We start from the raw sequence: 19,074 nt of genomic DNA, 5'->3' as shown, positions 1-19,074 counted from the left end.
CTATTCTCTAGCATTTTGGTATACAATACAGTCATCCCTCGGTATCCTCAGGGAAATTGGTTCCAGGATGCCGCTCTGATAACAAAATCCAAGGATGCTCAAGTTCTGGATGTGAAATGGCCTAGAGTTTGCACAGAGGTTGCACATGCCCCTGCCAGCACTTCAAACCATCTCTGATGACTTAGCACCCAGTGCAAGGCAATGCCATGAAAATGGCTATTTTACTGTATTGTTTTACATTCTTATTCTTATTTTTAATTTAACACTTTTCCCACATCATAAATCCTCGGAAGCAGAACCGCACTTACCGAGCACCCTGTGTACTGTGGTTAACGGCAGTGGTGGCCACCATACGGCGAGGCTGACCTGGAAGCCCACAGCTCCAGCTAACGAACGCTTTGCACCCTTTGACCAACGTCTCTGCTTTCTCTATCTCTCTTCCTGCCCCAGCCTCCTGCAACCCCCTTTCCACTCTCTGTTTCCATGAATTCAGGGTTTTCGGATCCCACACGTGAGTGAGATCCTAGCTTCTCTCAGCCAGTGGCATCCTCCAGGTCCATGCACGTCAGTGCCCTTCCCTGGCAGCATCCTCAGTGCCGGCTCTGCTGTTCCCAGAGTCCCTCCCTCCCTCCCTGCTGAGGCCCAGCCCCCCAGCAGTCCCTGAGCACCAGCCTCTCTCGTCCAACGCCTTTTACTCCCTGAAGCCTTTCCTGAGCCATGTTTCTGCAGCGTACCCTGACTCCTGCCTCACCGCTGGCTGTGGACCCTCCTCACCGGCCTCCGCACTCTCCTGCCCTGGCCGCAGTCACGGTCATGGAGCTGCTGCTGGTGCCACCCTCAGCAGAAGCTCCCAGCCTTCTCAGCCCTTATCTGAGTATGTCCCGCCCCCCGTGTCCCTGCACTGGTCAGGAGCTTTGGCCCTGTGCCCGTGTGCAGAAGTCAGCTCAGTCACTAGAGTTAGTGGGTCCAGAACAGGACTTAGGAAAACAGCAGGTGCAAATGGCAACCGCTCTACCACTCTCCATAGCCCTGGCGTCTGCTGAATGGAGATGGCTCTTCATAGCCCCAGCGCCTGCTGAATGGAGACGGCTCTTCATAGCCCGGGAACCTGCTGAATGGAGACGGCTCTCCATAGCCCCGGTGCCTGCTGAATGGAGACGGCTCTTCATAGCCCGGGAGCCTGCTGAATGGAGACGGCTCTCCATAGCCCCGGTGCCTGCTGAATGGAGACGGCTCTTCATAGCCCCAGCGCCTGCTGAATGGAGATGGCTCTTCATAGCCCCAGCGCCTGCTGAATGGAGACGGCTCTTCATAGCCCGGGAACCTGCTGAATGGAGACGGCTCTTCATAGCCCCGGCGCCTGCTGCTCAGGAGACTCGCTGTAGATGTGTGGAATCGCCAGGTGCATTCTCCTCGAATGACTGGTTCATCCAGAGCCGCAGGTGGAGGCCTGGCCCCACCCCCTGCGCCCTCTGCGTCCCTCGCACTCTCAGTCTGTCTCCTGCGGAACTCAGCACCTTTGCACGCGCTCTGGCCTCTGCCTCCAGGCCCTCATCCCGGGCCCTCCTCCTCCCAAGGCTTGGCCTCAAGTCCTTTCCAGGAGGCCCTCCCTGAGGACCCACCAACCCCTGGGGCCCCCACTCCCCATTCAGTCTGACCCCACGGTGGTCCCGCCTCACGAGGCCCCCGGACCGCAGCCTGTGTGGGGTTGGGAGGCGCAGGTGCTGGTGCCCATTCGGGCCGTGCACCCACGTGCTCGGTCTGCCCAGCGCAGACCTCCAGGCTCTGTGTGATTGCAGCCAGCGGCCCCCAGGAGGCCTTTCTCCACACATGCGCCATGGGGAGGGCGGCTCACCCCCCACCCCCGCCCCCTTACATCCATCCACCTGCTACAGGGTGAGCCCTCAACCCTCTGCTGTTAATGCACGGACGGGGAGTCAGGCATTTCCCCAGCACACAGCACTGAGGACGCTGAGCTACCTTTCGCCAGCCCTGTGACCTCGGGAAGGCTATCTCACTCCTGGACCACAGTTTCACCACGTGTAAAACAGAAAGAGTGACATTCTGCACTCAGGGTGCAGGGAGGGTTGCAGGCAGTAATGCTTGTCACACTCTCCAAGGGTGCCTGGCTCTGGGAGCCCCTCGTGTGTGGCTGTGTGAGTCGCTTGTGCGTGCACCGCACAGATATTCTGTTGGGGACCAAGCTCTGGCCAGGACATTGCACACAGCTGCAGCTCACTCTGCTGGAGCTCAGGGAGGGCTGGGCTTCACATCTAATTTTTTGAGTCGTCTGAGGACATCGGGAAGAGGGTTTAGCCCTCCCCCCACAGTATCGAAGGCTGGTCGAACGTCCCCAGCCCCTGCCCCGCCTGTGACAGCCCCACTGCTGTTGACATCGGTGCCTCAGTGAGGGCAGGCACTGAGTTCAAGGTGGTCCGAGCCCAGCAGCCCCACCCTGAGGCCTCTGCCTTCCTCCTTGTTTTCATTTTTAATTTTCCGGTTAAAAGCCTGCTGGTGCACACAGTAATTGACTGAAGTGTGGGCGTCTTCAGCGTGCAGCCGGTGGATTTTCGCTGCCGGCTCAGGCTCAGGGCATTCCTCTGTGCCTTCGTCAACACCCCCTGCCCTCCAGAATGGCTCTTCCAACCTCTGACCCTGGCCTGATCTGAAACTGCATCTACACAGCCTCCTGAACCAGCCTTCTTGCCTCCACAGCCTCCAGACGCCAGCCCTCCCTGCCGGCCCCCTCTCCCTGTGTGTGGGTGCTGGAGCTGTTTCTGTCCTGACTGCTGGGAGTCTTGGTGCCTGGGTGGTTCTGGGCTGGGGGACCCCCTCCACTCTGTCCCCTCGGTGCCCTGACCCCACGCTTGGGGCCTTCCTGGGCCCTCTCTGCCCACACAGGTGGCCCTGGCATCTTCCTGGGCAGCATCTCCCAATTCCAACTCCAGATCGAAGGGGAGCCCTGAGGCCTCTGATGGAGGCTGTTGCCTGTGAGGAGGAAGCAGGCTGTGAGGCTTCGCACCTGGGGTCTGCCTGTCCCGGGCAGTGGCCCAGGGGGCCGGACACCCAGCAGTGTTGAGCTCCCAGCCTTTCAAGAGATGTAGAAACCCCAATTCTTACGTGAATTGTCTCGACTTTAAAATGTTGGGAACTTGTTAAGCCAAACATCCAGTGCTGGGTGGGACCCCCTTTTCAAGGTGTGGCTGGAGGCCTGCCCTGGAGTCTTCTGGACTTGTCCCCTCCTCAGGGAGCGGGGGCCCCTCTTGCCCCGAGCCCGTGCCCAGCGTCCCAGCACCCTGGTACAGGATACACCTGCTGCATCCACAAGGCCCCGGGGATGGTTTGAGCGGCCTGGGCTTCTGGGCTGCATGGAAGCTGAGGTTGTGTCCCTCCTGCATTGACTGGGGTCGGGTTTAATGCTCCAGGGTGAAACCAGGGTGACAGCGGTGGCTGCCCAGTGTACTCAGAAATGAGGGATCCACTGACACGGGGGGCAGAAGGCACAGAGACTAATGTGGCCCTGGAAGGGGAGCTGCTCAGCTTCATGGCCCTCTCATTACTTATGGGAAGGAGGAGTCAGGAGGTCCTGAGGGGCCAGGGCAGATGGGATCCCCACTGGCTGCCCACCCAGCAGAGTAGGGCCTGAGTCTCCCCCCGACCCCTGAGCCCTGGCTGTGGTGGGAGGCAAGCGCTTAGGCCTACGCGGTCCCAAGCCCGGGCCTTTGTGGGTCCACCGGTGAACAGTCTTCCTAGGCTGTGGTCAGCATGACAGACCCCAGCGAGTGCCTGGGGAATCCAAGAATGGCGCTCCTGGACTTTCAAAGCAGCAGCAGGTGGCCCCAGCGTCCCTTGGAGGCCCAGTCGCTAGGACGGGCCTCGTCCCTACTGAAGCCCCAGCCCCAGGAGCCTTGTTTCTGGAGACATGTCCCCCTCCAGACCCAGGGCCTTGACATCCCCAAATCTAGTGTGTGTCCCGGCATCAGGGCCAAGGGCTTCATCGCATGGTGGGCTTCTCAGAGCTGGTTGTTGAATCCTCAGGCATTCTGAGAGCCAGCCGTTAAACATAGCCACTATGACAATTAAATCATGTAACCTATAAACTAGAATGTTGTATTAAAAGGAAAGGTGACAGACACCCAGGATCACCCGCCCAGCCCCACTGTGGGTCGCTGTTGCCTGTGCTCGGGGCTTCGCTACGGCAGACGGGCTGCTGTGCTAGCGTGGATCTCCCCACAGCTCCGTCTGGCTCATCATGGTGGGGCCCTAAGTCACGAAGTTGGCCAGCTCAACAGGCTCCCGCCACTGCCCGGTGTGGACAGACCACGCCCGCCCCTCCTGGCCACCTCTCCATGTGGACAGACCACGCCCGCCCCTCCTGGCCGCCTCTCACTTCTGAATGGCTCTGCTTCCTCACAGGAGGCAAGAGTCAGACCTGCTGAGACGGAAGGCTCCCCCGCTCCTCCCACGCCTGACCTGAGTCACAGCACCTCCTCTGCCCTTGCAGCGAGCCATCGGGTCCTGACGCACGGCCGGCCTGGAGGTGGGAGCCGCAGCCCTGTGCCCACAGGCCCTTCACGCAGCCTTGCTGCTGCTCAGACGGCTGGGTGGTGAGAATTCCTCCACTAAGCCGAACAGGCGGCTGCCGTGACAGGTCAGAGAGAAACCTGAGCTCTGTAGGGCCTAACCCATGGCTTCCCTGCAGCCCCTGTTGGCTCTGATGGGAGTGTCCGAGAGGCTTTTCAGAAAGGGAATGGCAGGGGCCTCCAGCCGGAGGGTGCCTGGGACAGAAGGTAGTTCCTGATTGTCCAGGTGAGGGCCTGGACAGAGGGAGGGGTGAGCGCCCAGAGGCTGCTTTAATCCCAGTGACCAGCTTTCCTTCCAGAGCTCAAGGAGGAGGCAGATGAAGTGCAGGCGCTGGGTGGACCACGGGGGCCAATCTTTGCTCATCACAAAATTTATTTTCAAAAAGAGCCGTGAGGCAGGCCTGTGCCTCCTGCAAGTCAGGATGCCTAAAAATGCCGTTCGGAGGGGAAGACCCAGAAACAGCTTTTCCTAGGATTGGGCAATGTCTGGTGCAAAATCAAAAGTCTCGCATGGAGACACAAAGTCATGTGTTAGAACCTTGAGCTGGTCTTCACACGCCTGCAGGCTGAGAGGCTGGAAACAAGGGGTTTCCTAGGTGTTGGTAATTCACTTATTGCCTGGTTTAGGGCTGGCGTGACCAGACAACAGAACGGGCAAACACGCCTGACTCTTGGCTCTTTCTTTTTTTTTTTTTTTTGAGATGGAGTTTTGCTCTTGTTGCCCAGGCTAAAGTGCAGTGGCGCGATCTTGACTCACTGCTACCTCTGCCTCCTGGGTTCAAGCGATTTTCCTGCCTCAGCCTCCTGAGTAGCTGGGATTACAGGCACACACCACCATGCCCAGCTAATTTTTTGTATTTTTTAGTAGAGATGGGGTTTCACCATTTTGGCCAGGCTGGTTTCGAACTCCTGACCTCAGGTGATCTGCGTGCCTCAGCCTCCCAAAGTGCTGGGATTACAGGCATGAGCCATCACACCTGGCCAGAGCCACACTTTTAAAACTGAGATGTGTTGCTGGGTGGTTCCTGCTGTGTACCAGATTGTGTGCTCCTCCCCCCATGCATCTGTGAAGCCCTCACCCCAGACGCGATGGTGAGTGGAGGTGGGGCCCTGGGGGATGATTAGGGTTAGGTGAGGTCATGAGCGTGGGGCCCCTATGAGACGATTGGTGCCCTTATGGGACGAGGACACAGCAAGCCAGGGAGAGAGCCCTCGCCAGAAACGGAACCTGGTCAGCACCTTCATCTGGAACTTCACAGCCTCCAGAAGTGTCAGAAACAAATGCCCACTGTCTAAGGTGCTCGGTGTGTGGTATTTTGTCATGGCAGCTCAAGTTAATACAGGAGCAGAAACAAACCACAAACAAGGGCGCGGAAGCGAGAACCCTCAGCTGCAGCAAATGTTCAATACAGCCCAGCTCCTGGCCAGATGGACCCCAAATCCCACACTTAAGACTGATTTGCCCCAGTGCCTGCTTTGGCCAAAAATTATAAATCATGCTAAAAGGCAAGAAAAAGCAACAGTCCAAAAAGACAAAGCAAGCCTCAGAACCAGACTCAGATGTGACACGAAGTTGGGAATTATCAGACTGGGAATTTAAAATTACTATGATCAGGCTGGTGGAGGTGGCGCATGCCTGTAATTCTAGCACTTTGGGAGGCTGAGGCGGGCAGTTGAACTGAAGTCAGGAGTTCAAGACCAGCCTGGCCAACATGGTGACACCTTGTCTCTACTAAAAATACAAAAATTAGCCGGGCCGCGGTGGTGGGCACCTGTAATCCCAGCTACTCAGGAGGCTGAGGCAGGAGAATCACTGGAACCCGGGAGGCGGAGGCTGCAGTGAGCCAAGATCCTGCCACTGCACTCCAGTCAGGGCCACTGAGCAAGACAACTCTCAAAAAAAAAAAAAGAAGTAAAATGACGATGATCAATATGCTAAAGGCGCTACTAGAAAAAGGAGGCAGCGCACCGGAGCAGATGGTAACATAAGCAAAGAGATGGACGCTCTGGGAAGGACAAGGCGTGCTGGAGTACAGGAAATGCCAGGTGGAAATGCAGAGTCTGCGCGTGAATGAGGACGGGGGCCGGGAGCGCGAAGACAGAAACGCAGCAGAAACGCAGAGGGAACCACGAGCGGAGCGAGCGCGGCAGACAGACAATTACAGAAGGTGCGGGGGGCGGCGGGTGCCGGAAGGAGCAGAAAGAGCGAAGGAGAAGACATGTTGGAAGTAATAATGGCTGCGATTTTCCAAAAGTATTGACAGACACCAAACCGCACGTCTAGGATGCTCAGTGACTGTCAAAAACGACAAATGCCAAAAAACTGATCCTAAGGCACGTCATATTCAAACTGGAGACAACCGAGCTGAAAACCTCCAGGGAAGCTGGGGGTGGGGGAACATCTGACCAAGAGTGGAACCAGACGTTGGAAGCATCTCATCAGAAACGAGGAGAGTAGAGTGAAGTATTGGAAGTGTTGAGAAAAAAATGTGCTAACTTATAATTCTGTATCCAGTAAAATTATCCTTCAGAAGTGAAGGAGAAATAAAGACTTTCTCAGATAAACAGAAACTGAGGAATGTGTTACCAGTGGACTTGCCCAGCAGAAAATGTTCAAAGAAGTTCCTTGGAAACAGGAAGAATGAGATAGATCAGAAACTTGCATATGCGTGAAAAAAGGAAGAGCAGCAGAAAATAAATAAATGACAGGAAAGTAACATATTTTCTTTTTCTTAATTTCTCTAATAATAACTATTTGTTCAAAGTAATAATAGTAACAGTGTATTACATGATTATAGCACATGGATAAGTAAAATAAATGACAGAAATTTTATAAGGGCAGAAGTGAGAAATTGTAGGTACATTTTTGTAAGATAGCTGCACTCTAAGTGAAGCAGTATAATGCTCTTTGGAAGAGGGCTTAGAGTAGTCATAAATGATTATTGCAAATTCTGGGGAAATGCTAAAACTTTTTAGAAAAACAAGTATAACTGATAAGCTAAGAGAGGAGAGAGTGTGGGATGAGATGTTCAATTCAAACCAGAGAAGGCAGAAAAAAGAGGGGATGATAATAATAAAGAGTAAGTGCAACACAGAGAAAATGTCTAAGAATATGCTATATGTATTAATCCAACTATATCAATAATCACTTTAAATGTGAATAGCCTAAATACACCACTTGACAGATTTTCAGAGTGGATAAAAAGAACTAAGACCTGACCATATATATATATGTTGTCTATAAAAAACCCACTTTAAGTATAAAGACACACATAGTTTAAAAGTAAGGAATGAAGAAATATATGCTATGCTAATACTAATCCAAAGACACTGGGGTAGCTATGTTAATTTAGACAAAGAGTACTTTAGAACAAGGAAAATTATTGGTGGAAGGGGCATGACAACATGATAAAGGGGCTGTTTCTCTATGAAGACATAAAAATCATTCATGTTCACACATCTAATAACAAAGCATCGAAACACATGAAACAAAAGCTGATAGAGCTGTAAGGAGAGACGCATCCTCCACTACTGTTGGAGACTTACTACCCTCTATCAGAATGAGCACATCCAGCAGGCAGAGGCTCAGTAAGGACATTGCTGAACTAAACAACACTGTGGGCCGGGCGCGGTGGCTCACGCCTGTCATCCCAGCACTTTGGGAGGCCGAGGCGGGCAGATCACCTGAGGCTGGGAGTTCGAGACCAACCAGGGCAACATGGCAAAACCCCGTCTCTACTAAAAATATAAAAAGTAGGTGGGCGTGGTGGCGTGTGCCTGTAGTCCCAGCTACTCGGGAGGCTGAGGCAGGAGAATCACCTGAATCCACGAGGTGGAGGTTGCAGTGAGCTGAGATCGCACCACTGCACTCCAGCCTGGGCAACAGAGAAAGAATCTGTCTCAAAAAATAAAAAATAAACAAAAATAAACAACACTGTTGTTCGACTGGACATAATTGACATCTGTAAATTACCTCATCCACCAACAGCACAATACACATTCTTCTCAAGGTCACGTGGAGCATAGAGCAAGATAAACCACATTCTGGGCCATAAAACACATCTTAACAAAATTTTGAAAATAAAAATAATGAAAAATATGTTCTTATACCATAGTGCAATTAAATTAGAAATCAGTAACAGAAATATAGCTGAAAAATTTAAAATGGATTTAACAACACACTTCTAAATAACAGATGGGCCAGAGTCTGAAGAGACCTTTTAAAAGATTTTGAACTAGGGGCGCAGTGACTCATGCCTGTAATCCCAGCACTTTGGGAGGCCGAGGCGGGCAGATCACGAGGTCGAGAGATCGAGACCATCCTGGCCAACATGGTGAAACCCCATCTCTACTAAAAATGCAAAAATTAGTTGGGTGTGGTGGTGTGTGTCTGTAGTTCCAGCTACTCGGGAGGCTGAGGCAGGAGAATGGCGTGAACCCGGGAGGCGGAGGTTGCAGTGAGCCAAGATCCCGCCACTGCACTCCAGCCTGGCTACAGAGCGAGACTCCGTCAAAAAAAAAAAAAAAAAAAAGATTTTGAACTAAATAAGAATAAAAATACACAACCTGTCAGAATTTGTCAGGTGCAGGGAAAGCAGTGCTTGGAGGGAAATTTATAGTATTGAATGCACATAATAAAAAAGAAGAAAGATCTAAATCAATACTCAAAGCTTAAGAAACTAGAAAAAGAACTTCAAATTAAGCCTAGGGCAAGCAGAAGAAAATAAATAATAAATATTATGACAACTCTATGCCTCAAAATTTTATTTTAACTTAGATGAAATAGACTGATCACTAGAAAGACACAAACTACCAAGACTCACACCAGGAGAATCAGGAGAATCAGAAGAATCTGAAGAGTTCTCTGAGTATTAAAGACATTGAATCAATAATTAATAGTCATCCAAAAAGAAAGCACCAGTCCCTAATGGTTTCACTGGTGAATCTGACCAAACATTTAGGAAAGATATTATGTCAATTCACTACAATCTCTTCCAAAAAATAGAAGCAGAGGGAATACTCCTATCTCATTCAATGAGGTCAAAATTATCCTAATAGCAAAACCAGATAAAGACATTATAAGAAAGAAAAACTACAGACCAATGTAGCTCATGAATACAGATGCAAAAATTCTTTTTTTTTTTCTTTTTTTGAGATGGAATCTCGCTCTGTCTCCCAGGCTGGAGTGCAGTGGCATGGTCTTGGCTCGCTGCAACCTCCACCTCCCGGGTTCAAGTGATTCTCCTGCCTCAGCCTCCTGAGTAGCTGGGACTACAGACGCCTGCCACCACACCCAGCTAATTTTTGCATTTTTACTAGAGACGGGGTTTCACCATGTTGGCCAGGATGATGTCGATCTCTTGACCTCGTGATCCGCCTGCCTCAACCTCCCAAAGTGCTGGGATTATAGGTGTGAGCCACCACACCCGGCCTATAGATGCCAAAATTCTGAACAAAACATGGCAAGACCGATTTAACAATGTATGAAAATAATTACACTACATGACCAGGTGGCATTTACTCCAGGTATGCAAAGCTCGTTCACAATTTGTTCAAAAAATACATGATGTTATCAATCAATGCAGAAAAAAATTAGAAAAATCCAACACTCATTCAGAATAAAAACACTTAGCAAACTAGAAATAGAGAGAACTTCCTCAACTAGATTTTAAAAATTCAACAAAAATCCTAGAGCTAAGGGCATTCTTTTTTTTTTCTCCTTTCTTTCTTTGAGACAGTGTCTGTTGCCCAGGTTGGAGTGCAGTGGTGAGTTGCTGGGACTGCTGGCACACACCACCACACCTGGCTAACTTTTTTGCATTTTTTGTAGAGACGGTGTTTTGCCATGTTGCCCAGGCTGGTCTCAAGCTCCTGGGCTCAAGGTGTCTGCCTGCCTTAGCCTCTGAGAGTGCTGGGATTATACGCATGAGCCACCGTGCTGGGCGATGTCATTCTTTTGTTTTGTTTTGTTTTGTTTTCAGACGGAGTTTCACTCTTGTTGCCCAGGCTGGAGTGCAATGGCATGATCTTGGCTCACCGCAACCTCTGCCTCCCGGGTTCAAGCGATTCTCCTGTCTCAGCCTCCCGAGTCTTTTAATTCGTTTTAATTCACTTAAAAAGATTTAAGTGAATTAAACCTGGGATTACAGGTGCCCACCACCATGCCCAGCTAATTTTCGTATTTTTTTTTTTAGTACAGATGGGGTTTCACCGTCTTGGCCAGGCTGGTCTCAAACTCCTGACCTCAGGTGATTGGCCTGCCTCGGCCTCCAAGGCAGGGATTACATGAGCTGGGATTACATGAGCCACCATGCCTGGCCAATTGGACTTTATTATAATAAAATTTAAAACTATTTTGCAAAATACAGTGGAAAGTGAATTAAAAGACAAGCCACATCTTGGTAGAAAATATTTGCAAATCACTCTTCTTTTTTTGTAGAGATGAGATCTCACTATATTGCCCAGGCTGATCTCAAATTCCTGGCCTCAAGTGATTCTCCCACCTCAGCCTTCCAAAGTGCTGGGCCTGTAGAGGTGAGCCACTGCTCCTGTCTCAGCATCACCTTTTTTATTTTTTTGGAGATGGAGTCTCGCTGTGTCACCTAGGCTGGAGTACAGTGGTGCGATCTCGGCCCACTGCAAGTCCTGGGCAGGAGGACCTGAGGAGGAGAACCCAGCTTCTGGGTTCAAGTGATTCTCCTGCCTCAGCCTCCCGAGTAGCTGCTACCATGTCTGGCTAATTTTTTGTATTTTAGTAGAGATGGGGTTTCACCGTGTTTCCCAGGCTGGTCTCAAACTCTTGACCTCAGGTGATCTGCCCGCCTTGGCCTCCCGAAGTGCTGGGATTACAGACGTGAGCCACCGTGCCCGGCCTCAGCATCACTTTTGAGTACAAGTTTAACTTTCTCATGCCAGAAGCAGGGCTTAGTCACCCTTGACAGTTTCCAGTTCTGCACCTAAATGGCTCAAGCTGATGGCAGCCATAAGAACTTAGAGGCATCTCTCCTGCCCAGAAGCCTGGGCTCCCCACTTCTCCCCCTTTCCTTTAGAAAAGGCTGTTCAGACATTTGCCTATGAACTTAAGGGACCTGCTCTCTATTCCCTCATGTTTGCTGCTAGCAGAGCCCCTGCTCTGCCTGACTTGCCATTTCTGCCTCCTGTGAACTGTGGACCCCAAGAAAAACATCACAGAACTGCCCTCCTGCCATCCTGGGCAACACAGCAAGACTCTGTCTCTAAAAAATAATTACCCAGGTGTGGTGGGGCACACCTGTAGTCCCAGCTGCTTGGGAGGCTAACGCAGGAGGATCTGTTGAGCCCAGGAGTTTGAGGCTGCAGTGAGCTATGATTGCACCACTGCACTCCAGCCTGGGCAGCAGAGTGAGGCCTTATCTCAAGAAAAAAAAAACACCCCCCAAAAAACAAAACTGCCTCCGGAATCATGGTGCCCTTCCTGCCCAGGACCTGTAGTAAAAATCTTTGCACGTGTTTCCTATCACAGTGGTGGACTGAATTTGTGCTTCCATCTGAAGAGCTAGGAGCTACCCCAGGCCAGCTTTTCCCTGGGACGCTGGAGGGAACAGAGGGTTGGGCTCCCTGTGCCAGAGTGATGGCCAGGTAGGCATGACCTGGGCGTGGGTCAGACACAAGCCTCAGGCACCTGCCGATATGAACAAGTTTCCTGTGTGAGGGAGCCCCTGGTTGTGGGCTGGATAATTAGGCACGAGGCTGCCCACCCAGTGAAAGAAGATCCTGTGAAAGGTGCAGGATAAACACCAGGCCCAGCCCCCCTCATTACTTGCTAGGGTAACGAGGACCCCTCATTACTGGGACCCTCATTGGGGCCCTCAATGGGACCCCAATTTAGCAAGAAGCTCTCAAAACAAACATATCTGATAAAGGACTTGTGTTGAAAATATATTTAAAAACTCTGGTCAGGTGCAGTGGCTTACACTTGTAATCACAGCACTTTAGGAGGCCGAGGCAGGAGGATCATTTGAGGTCAGGAGTTCGAGACCAGCCTGGCCAACATGGTGAAACCCCATCTCTACTAAAAATACAAAAACTAGCTGGGCATGGTGGTTAGCGCCTGTAATCCCAGCTACTCGGGAGGCTGAGGCAGGAGAATTGCTTGAATCTGGGAGGCGGAGGTTGCAGCGAGCCAAGATTTCACCACTGCACTCCACCTGGGTGACAAGAGTAAGACCCTGTCTCTAATAAATAAATAAATAAATAAGTAAATAAAATAAAAACAAAACTCTTTAAATGCTAAGAAAACAAATAACCCAATCAAACAGGGCAAAACATCTGAACAGACACCTCATCAAAGATTAAGATGTACAGATGGCAAATATGTAAATGAATAGACATGTGACATCATCTGTCATTAGGGGATTGTAAATTACAACAATAATGAGATGCTACCATACACCCATCAGACTACAGTTCCACCAAACGCTGGTGAGGGTGCAGAGCAGCAGGAACTCTGACTCGTCACTGGTGGGAAGGAACAGAGCAAGCCGCCTTCTGGCCTCAGTAAGACTGAAGGCAAAAGAAACTCTTCATCAACCCCGTATTCTACTCGATAACACTGCTCTCCACAGGATGCGGGTGAACAATCCTGACGCTGCTATACCCCTGCGCTGGCATCAGACAATTAAGTGCCTGGGCGGAGGACAGCTCCCAGGCGTCCCACTGTTGGATGGGAATTCACATAGCAGCAAGAGGAAGAAGCCAGAATGTGCCGCGCTGTCGTGGACCAGGGTTGGAGACGTCAGCTCGAGCGCGATGGTCACATGCAGGAACATTTGCAGCTCTGCGCACACGCAGGGGACGCGCGAGGGCTGGCAGAGCACGGCTGCCTCTCGCTCTGCCGGCCGAGAAGGCCTGGAAGCAGTGACCCCGGCAACCAGCACAGCCGGCCCCCAGGCCGCGGCTCCTGTTACTGCTTTCCAACAGAAGGAACCGGGCTCCCTGGAGAAGTGGCTGATGGCGAGACCAGGGCGGGAAATACACAATGAGCCAGGGGCATCCGTTTCAAAACCAAGCCAGGCTGGGCGCGGTGCCTCACACCAGTAATCCCAGCACTTTGGGAGGCTGAGGTGGGCAGATCACTTGAGGTCAGGAGTTGGAGACCAGCCTGGCCAACATGGTGAAACCCCGTCTCTACTAAAAATACAAAAATTAGCTGGGCATGGTGGTGCACGTCTGTGATCCCAGCTACTCGGGAGGCTGAGGCAGGAAATTGTTTGAACCGGGGGGGGCAGAGGTTGTAGTGAGCCCAGATGGACCCTGTCTCAAAAACAAAACAAAACAAAAACAAAAAACACACAAAAAACAGAAAACAAACCAAAGCGAAACCCCACAGTGATGGGGTCATGTAAAAGGGGCCCAGGAGACAAGTGAAAGAGCTCCCAGTGGCCACAGCTGGACTCACGTGAGCAAGAAAATAAATAAAATCATATTGAATTATAACCTAAGCATACCATACTCATAAGTCCACACTGACATAAATAAATGGTTGAATAAATTAGTAAATGAGGAGAAGAGACAAATCGCTCATGCAAAAGAATTCCAGATACATTACACAGATGGTCTCCCTGGTCCCTGGTTCCCACGGCCCTGTCCTGTGGGAGGCCTGCTTCGATTGAGGCTGAGACGTCCCTCCGGGGGGTTTTCTCACAGGTGTCCACTGGCTGGATGGCTGGATGCCCCAGGGGCCCTGACCGCCTTTCCAGACTGCCCCTGAGGCAGCCCTGGGGCCAGGAGGAGGCCCCTAAACCCGGCCTTCCTCCAGATGCTGAGATAAAGACCTCAGCCTCTCGCCACGTTCAGCAGGCTCGCAGCAGGTGACCAGGGCCAGGCAGCATCCGCAGGCAGAACAAGACACGGCGAAGGCAGGAGGTGACCTGCCGTCTTCACAGTTCTCCTTTGTGGCTCAGCCCCCAGGCCACTGTGTGGATGGCTTCCCAGCCCCAATATAGAGCCTCCCTCCCCTGGCCACTCACTGTCCATCCAGGTCTCCCCTGAGCCAGGGTCTCAGACGGGAGGACCACCTGCCCTGGAGGTCATCCCCCTGCGTTTTCCCACACACCTGGGCACACCTGACTCCATAAGGTCCTCAGGCCTCCCTCCCCAGCATCTCGGCCAGGGCCAGACCTGCCCCCGTACCCTCTCTCAGCCAGGGCCAGACCTGCCCCCGTACCCTCTCTCAGCCAGGGCGGGACCTGCCCCCGTACCCTCTCTCAGCCAGGGCCGGACCTGCCCCTGTACCCTCTCTCAGCCAGGGCTGGACCTGCCAGGGAGCCCCTCTGCTCCCTGCTCACTCATCACTCATGCTGGCTTCTCCCAAGGAGGTTGGGGGCAGCCTCTAGGAAGGGTGCCCCTTTCCCCCCTCTGCAGGTGCCTCACACCCACTCTGGCCAGATCGCAGGCAGGTGGCAGATGGGTCTGGCCATTGCAGCTCAGCACAGCCACAGAAGCCATGGGGCCCTCCTCTCCCCGGAGCAATGCCCACCCCAGGACCTACCCAGGTGAGCACAAGACCACCTGCCACCACCTGCCTCTGTGCAGGCAGCGAGACGGGCGGAAGGACCCTGGCCCACGTGGGCAGGGCTGTGCTCAGCGTGTGGGTACCTGGCCACGGCGCGTCTCGCAGTTGTGGAGGTAGCTCACGTGATAGATCTTCAGGTACAATGTGGCAAAATTCAGGTACTTCAAGAACACCTGAAACAGGAATTGCAACAAGAGGAGCTAAAATTCCAGTTTTCAGACACGTGCCCCCGTGAGTATTTTGCAGGAGAAACATGCTCGCCTGAGGGTGCCCAGACACGCCAGGAAGCTGTGCCCCGCAGACAGACATGGACTGGCACACGCAAGCTCAGGTGCATAGGGTGGGCACGCAAGCTCTCTCTCTCTCACACACACACAGGTGTGCACAGACACACAGGAGCACAGTGATGTGCAGATGAGCATGTGGAGCCCAGCAGCCCAGCAGATGCACAGCACAGAACACACAGGCAGGCAGGCAGGGAGGCAGGCAGGGAGGCAGACGTGCAGCACAGAACACGCGGGCAGGTGGGCAGGCAAGTAAGGAGGTGGACGCACAGCACAGAACAGGCCGGCGGGCAGGCAGGCAGGTAAGGAGGTGGACGCGCAGCACAGAACAGGCCGGCGGGCAGGTAGGCAGGCAGGGAGGCAGACGCAAGGCTGCCCAGGTGCCCCCCACACTCACATCTTCGTCTTCGCTGGTGAAGAATGGGCCGTTGAGCTTGTTCACCGCCATGATCACTGCCACGACGTCTTTGCCATTCATGATGGGTGTGGCCAGCATATTCTTTGTTTTGTAGTCAGTGAGCTCGTCAGCAAATGAGCTGAAGTGAGGGCACTGCCGCAAGAGAGGAAAGAGGCTAAAGAGGCTGTCGCTCTGTGGGCCTGGAGCCGGCACCACTGGGGTTGTCATCAAGCTCTGTGGAGGCTGCTGCCCTCCAGGTGTGAGGTGCCCGGGGGCCCCGCTGGGCACTGGGACGTGGCCACTGGGGGGTGAAAGCTGGGCCTGTCCCTGTGACTCCAGCCTGGCTCCATACACCTCTGTGCAGAGGACGCTGGTGCCCCCCAAGTGCTCAGTCCAGCAGACTTGGACAGGCCTCATGGGTGGCCCCGCCCTGCCTGGCACCTCCCGCACCTGCCACCCTCCGGCCACGTTGGGCCTCCTGGATGCCTGTTGAGCCTGCCTGCTCGCCTTGTCCCTGAAGCCTCCTGGTGCCCGCCACCCTCTCCTGCCTTTAGCCCCCTGCAGGACACTCCTACCCTCTTCCCTGAGAGACAGCCATTGGTAGGATGCGAGATGGGCCCATTCTGATTGGGGGCTTGTTCGTCGGACAGTTTAGCCAGGGCGGGTGCAGCTGGCAGGCCGGGGTGGGAGTCCTTGCACTCCTCGGGTCTGTCCTCCACCCCTCTGGCCTCCCAGGCGCACACTCCCAGGGGTCTGCTCCCTGGGGTCTGGGGCCCACCGTGATGAGAACTTTGCCTGCCTCTGGCTCCTGGAGGGTACCCACCCACCCTCACTTCTACCCTCACTCCCACCAGATTTAGAGCAACCCCTCCTCTCTTGGGTCTTAGGTTCCGGCCCCTCAAGGAACAGGTCAGCTGAGCTCTGCCTCAGCCCAGACACAGTGAGGGTTACTGAGACCAGGCACCCCCCGGCGACCGGGATTCTGTCCTTCAGAGGGTTGGATGTGACCCCAGACCCTCCTCTTACTTCCTGGTTCTGACGTTTGTTTACATGAGGCCGGGGTGCCCTGGGGCAGTGTCCCAGATGGACGGCTCCGGGGTCAGCCCTGCTGGGGTCAGGACTTCCCACCTGTGCGACCTGCAGCAGGCACAGGGCGGTTCTGTGGCCTGCTCCTCACCAGTCAATGGGGCAAAAATAACAGGCTCTGCCCTCAGCCACTGCGCCAGCTGAACGGGAGCTCCTGGGATGTGCCTCACATCTGCTGTTTCTAGGGATGGTGGCCCTGCAGCGGCAGAGGGCAGACTCCTCGAAACTCCCCTCCACCCCCTTCCCCTGCAGCAAGGATGAGAGGTCAGAGGAAGCCTGCTGGGGGCTGGCCGAGGTCCAGCGTGCTCCTAAATGGCACCCACCCTTCCTGCTCCTCCTTTCCTGATTCTCGGAGATACAGCTGCTGCCCATAGCCACGTGGGCTGGCACTGAAGGAAAACCAGCATTTAAAAGATGGTGGAGCAGGAAGATGGGTGAGTGAGCCCTGGCAGGGGTGGCAGCGTGGGCAGTGGGGCCAGCATCCCTTTATTGGATCTGAAACAGGGACAGTCCCTGAGGGAGGGCTCATCTCTGCACCTGCGTCCCCTGAGGGCTCATCTCTGCACCTTCGTCCCCTGAGGGCTCATCTCTGCACCTGCGTCCCCTGAGGGCTCATCTCTGCACCTGCGTCCCCTGAGGGCTCATCTCTGCACCTGCGTCCCCTGAGGGCTCATCTCTGCACCTGCGTCCCCTGAGGGCTCATCTCTGCACCTGCGTCCCCTGAGGGCTCATCTCTGCACCTGCGTCCCCTGAGGTCTCATCTCTGCACCTGCGTCCCCTGAGGGCTCATCTCTGCACCTGCGTCCCCTGAGGGCTCATCTCTGCACCTGCGTCCCCTGAGGGCTCATCTCTGCACCTGCGTCCCCTGAGGGCTCATCTCTGCACCTGCGTCCCCTGAGGGCTCATCTCTGCACCTGCGTCCCCTGAGGGCTCATCTCTGCACCTGCGTCCCCTGAGGGCTCATCTCTGCACCTGTGTCCCCTGAGGTCTCATCTCTGCACCTGTGTCCCCTGAGGGCTCATCTCTGCATCTGTGTCCCCTGAGGGCTCATCTCTGCACCTGTGTCCCCTGAGGGCTCATCTCTGCACCTGCGTCCCCTGAGGGCTCATCTCTGCACCTGCGTCCCCTGAGGGCTCATCTCTGCACCTGTGTCCCCTGAGCCAAGCACAGCACACTCCTGCCTGCTTGTCGTGGTGCCTGTTATGCCTGTGGCGGTTTGGACAGTGTCTCCCCCACCAGCCGTCAGTGCTACAGTGGCCACCATGTGTGCTCCCTGCTGAATTCAGAGTCTCTGTTACTGTTTCCCTCCCTTTCTACCTGGAGCCCATCCTTTTACCCATCCCTTGCCAACTTCACTGACACCCTCACCTGGGGTCCTTCCCTGGTTGCTGATCTTCACAGCATGACACCTGGACATAAACCAGTGATTATGGAAAGAGCACAACATGACCCTCAGACGGCACCACACAGATCCACACAATGTGACCCTCAGACAGCACCATGCAGATCCACACAACGTGATCCAGAAATGGTGCCACACGGATCCACAAAACGTGATCCAGAGATGCTGCCACACAGATCCACACAACGTGACCCTGAGACAGCACCACACAGATCCCCACAATGTGACCCCCAGACAGCACCACGCAGATCCACATGTGATCCAGAGGTGGTGCCACACGGATCTACACAACGTGACCCTGAGACAGCACCACACAGATCCCCACAATGTGACCCTGAGATAGCAGATGGCACCACACAGATCCACACAACATGACCCTCAGACGGTGCCTCATGGATCCACATGTGATCCTCAGATGGCATCACACAAGATGACCCTTAGATGGTGCCACACACAAATCCATACAACGCGACCCCCAGACAGTGCCACACGGATCCACACAGCATGACTCTCAGCTGATACCACATGGATTCACACAACGTGACACTCAGATGGTGCCACACAGATTACAGCATGACACCTGGACATATACCAGTGATTCTGGAAAAAGCACAACTTGACCCTCAGATGGTGCCACATGAATCCACACAATATGACCCTGAGATAGCAGACGGTGCCACACAGATCCACACAACATGACCCTCAGATGGTGCCACGTGAATCCACGCAATGTGACCCTGAGACAGCAGATGGTGCCACACAGATCCACA

General features: G+C 53.7%; 1 protein-coding gene across 2 annotated transcripts in view; it reads right to left on the bottom strand.

The window, feature by feature from the left end:
* PDE6B (phosphodiesterase 6B) overlaps positions 1-19,074 on the bottom strand; it is a 45,725-nt gene that overhangs the window by 19,034 nt on the left and 7,617 nt on the right. For both annotated transcript variants that reach the window (XM_054485695.2, XM_054485694.1), the window contains exons 3-4: positions 15,817-15,969; positions 15,219-15,308 (exon numbers count right to left, since the gene is read on the bottom strand). In XM_054485695.2, the coding sequence (XP_054341670.1) occupies positions 15,219-15,308; positions 15,817-15,969 (243 nt within the window). The remainder of the gene's footprint in view (positions 1-15,218; positions 15,309-15,816; positions 15,970-19,074) is intronic.

This window comes from Pongo pygmaeus, chromosome 3 (assembly GCF_028885625.2).
Source record: "Pongo pygmaeus isolate AG05252 chromosome 3, NHGRI_mPonPyg2-v2.0_pri, whole genome shotgun sequence".
NCBI classification, from domain to species: domain Eukaryota; kingdom Metazoa; phylum Chordata; class Mammalia; order Primates; family Hominidae; genus Pongo; species Pongo pygmaeus.
The sequence above is the reverse complement of the archived record's forward strand: the minus strand, read 5'-3'. Positions and strand labels throughout refer to the sequence as shown.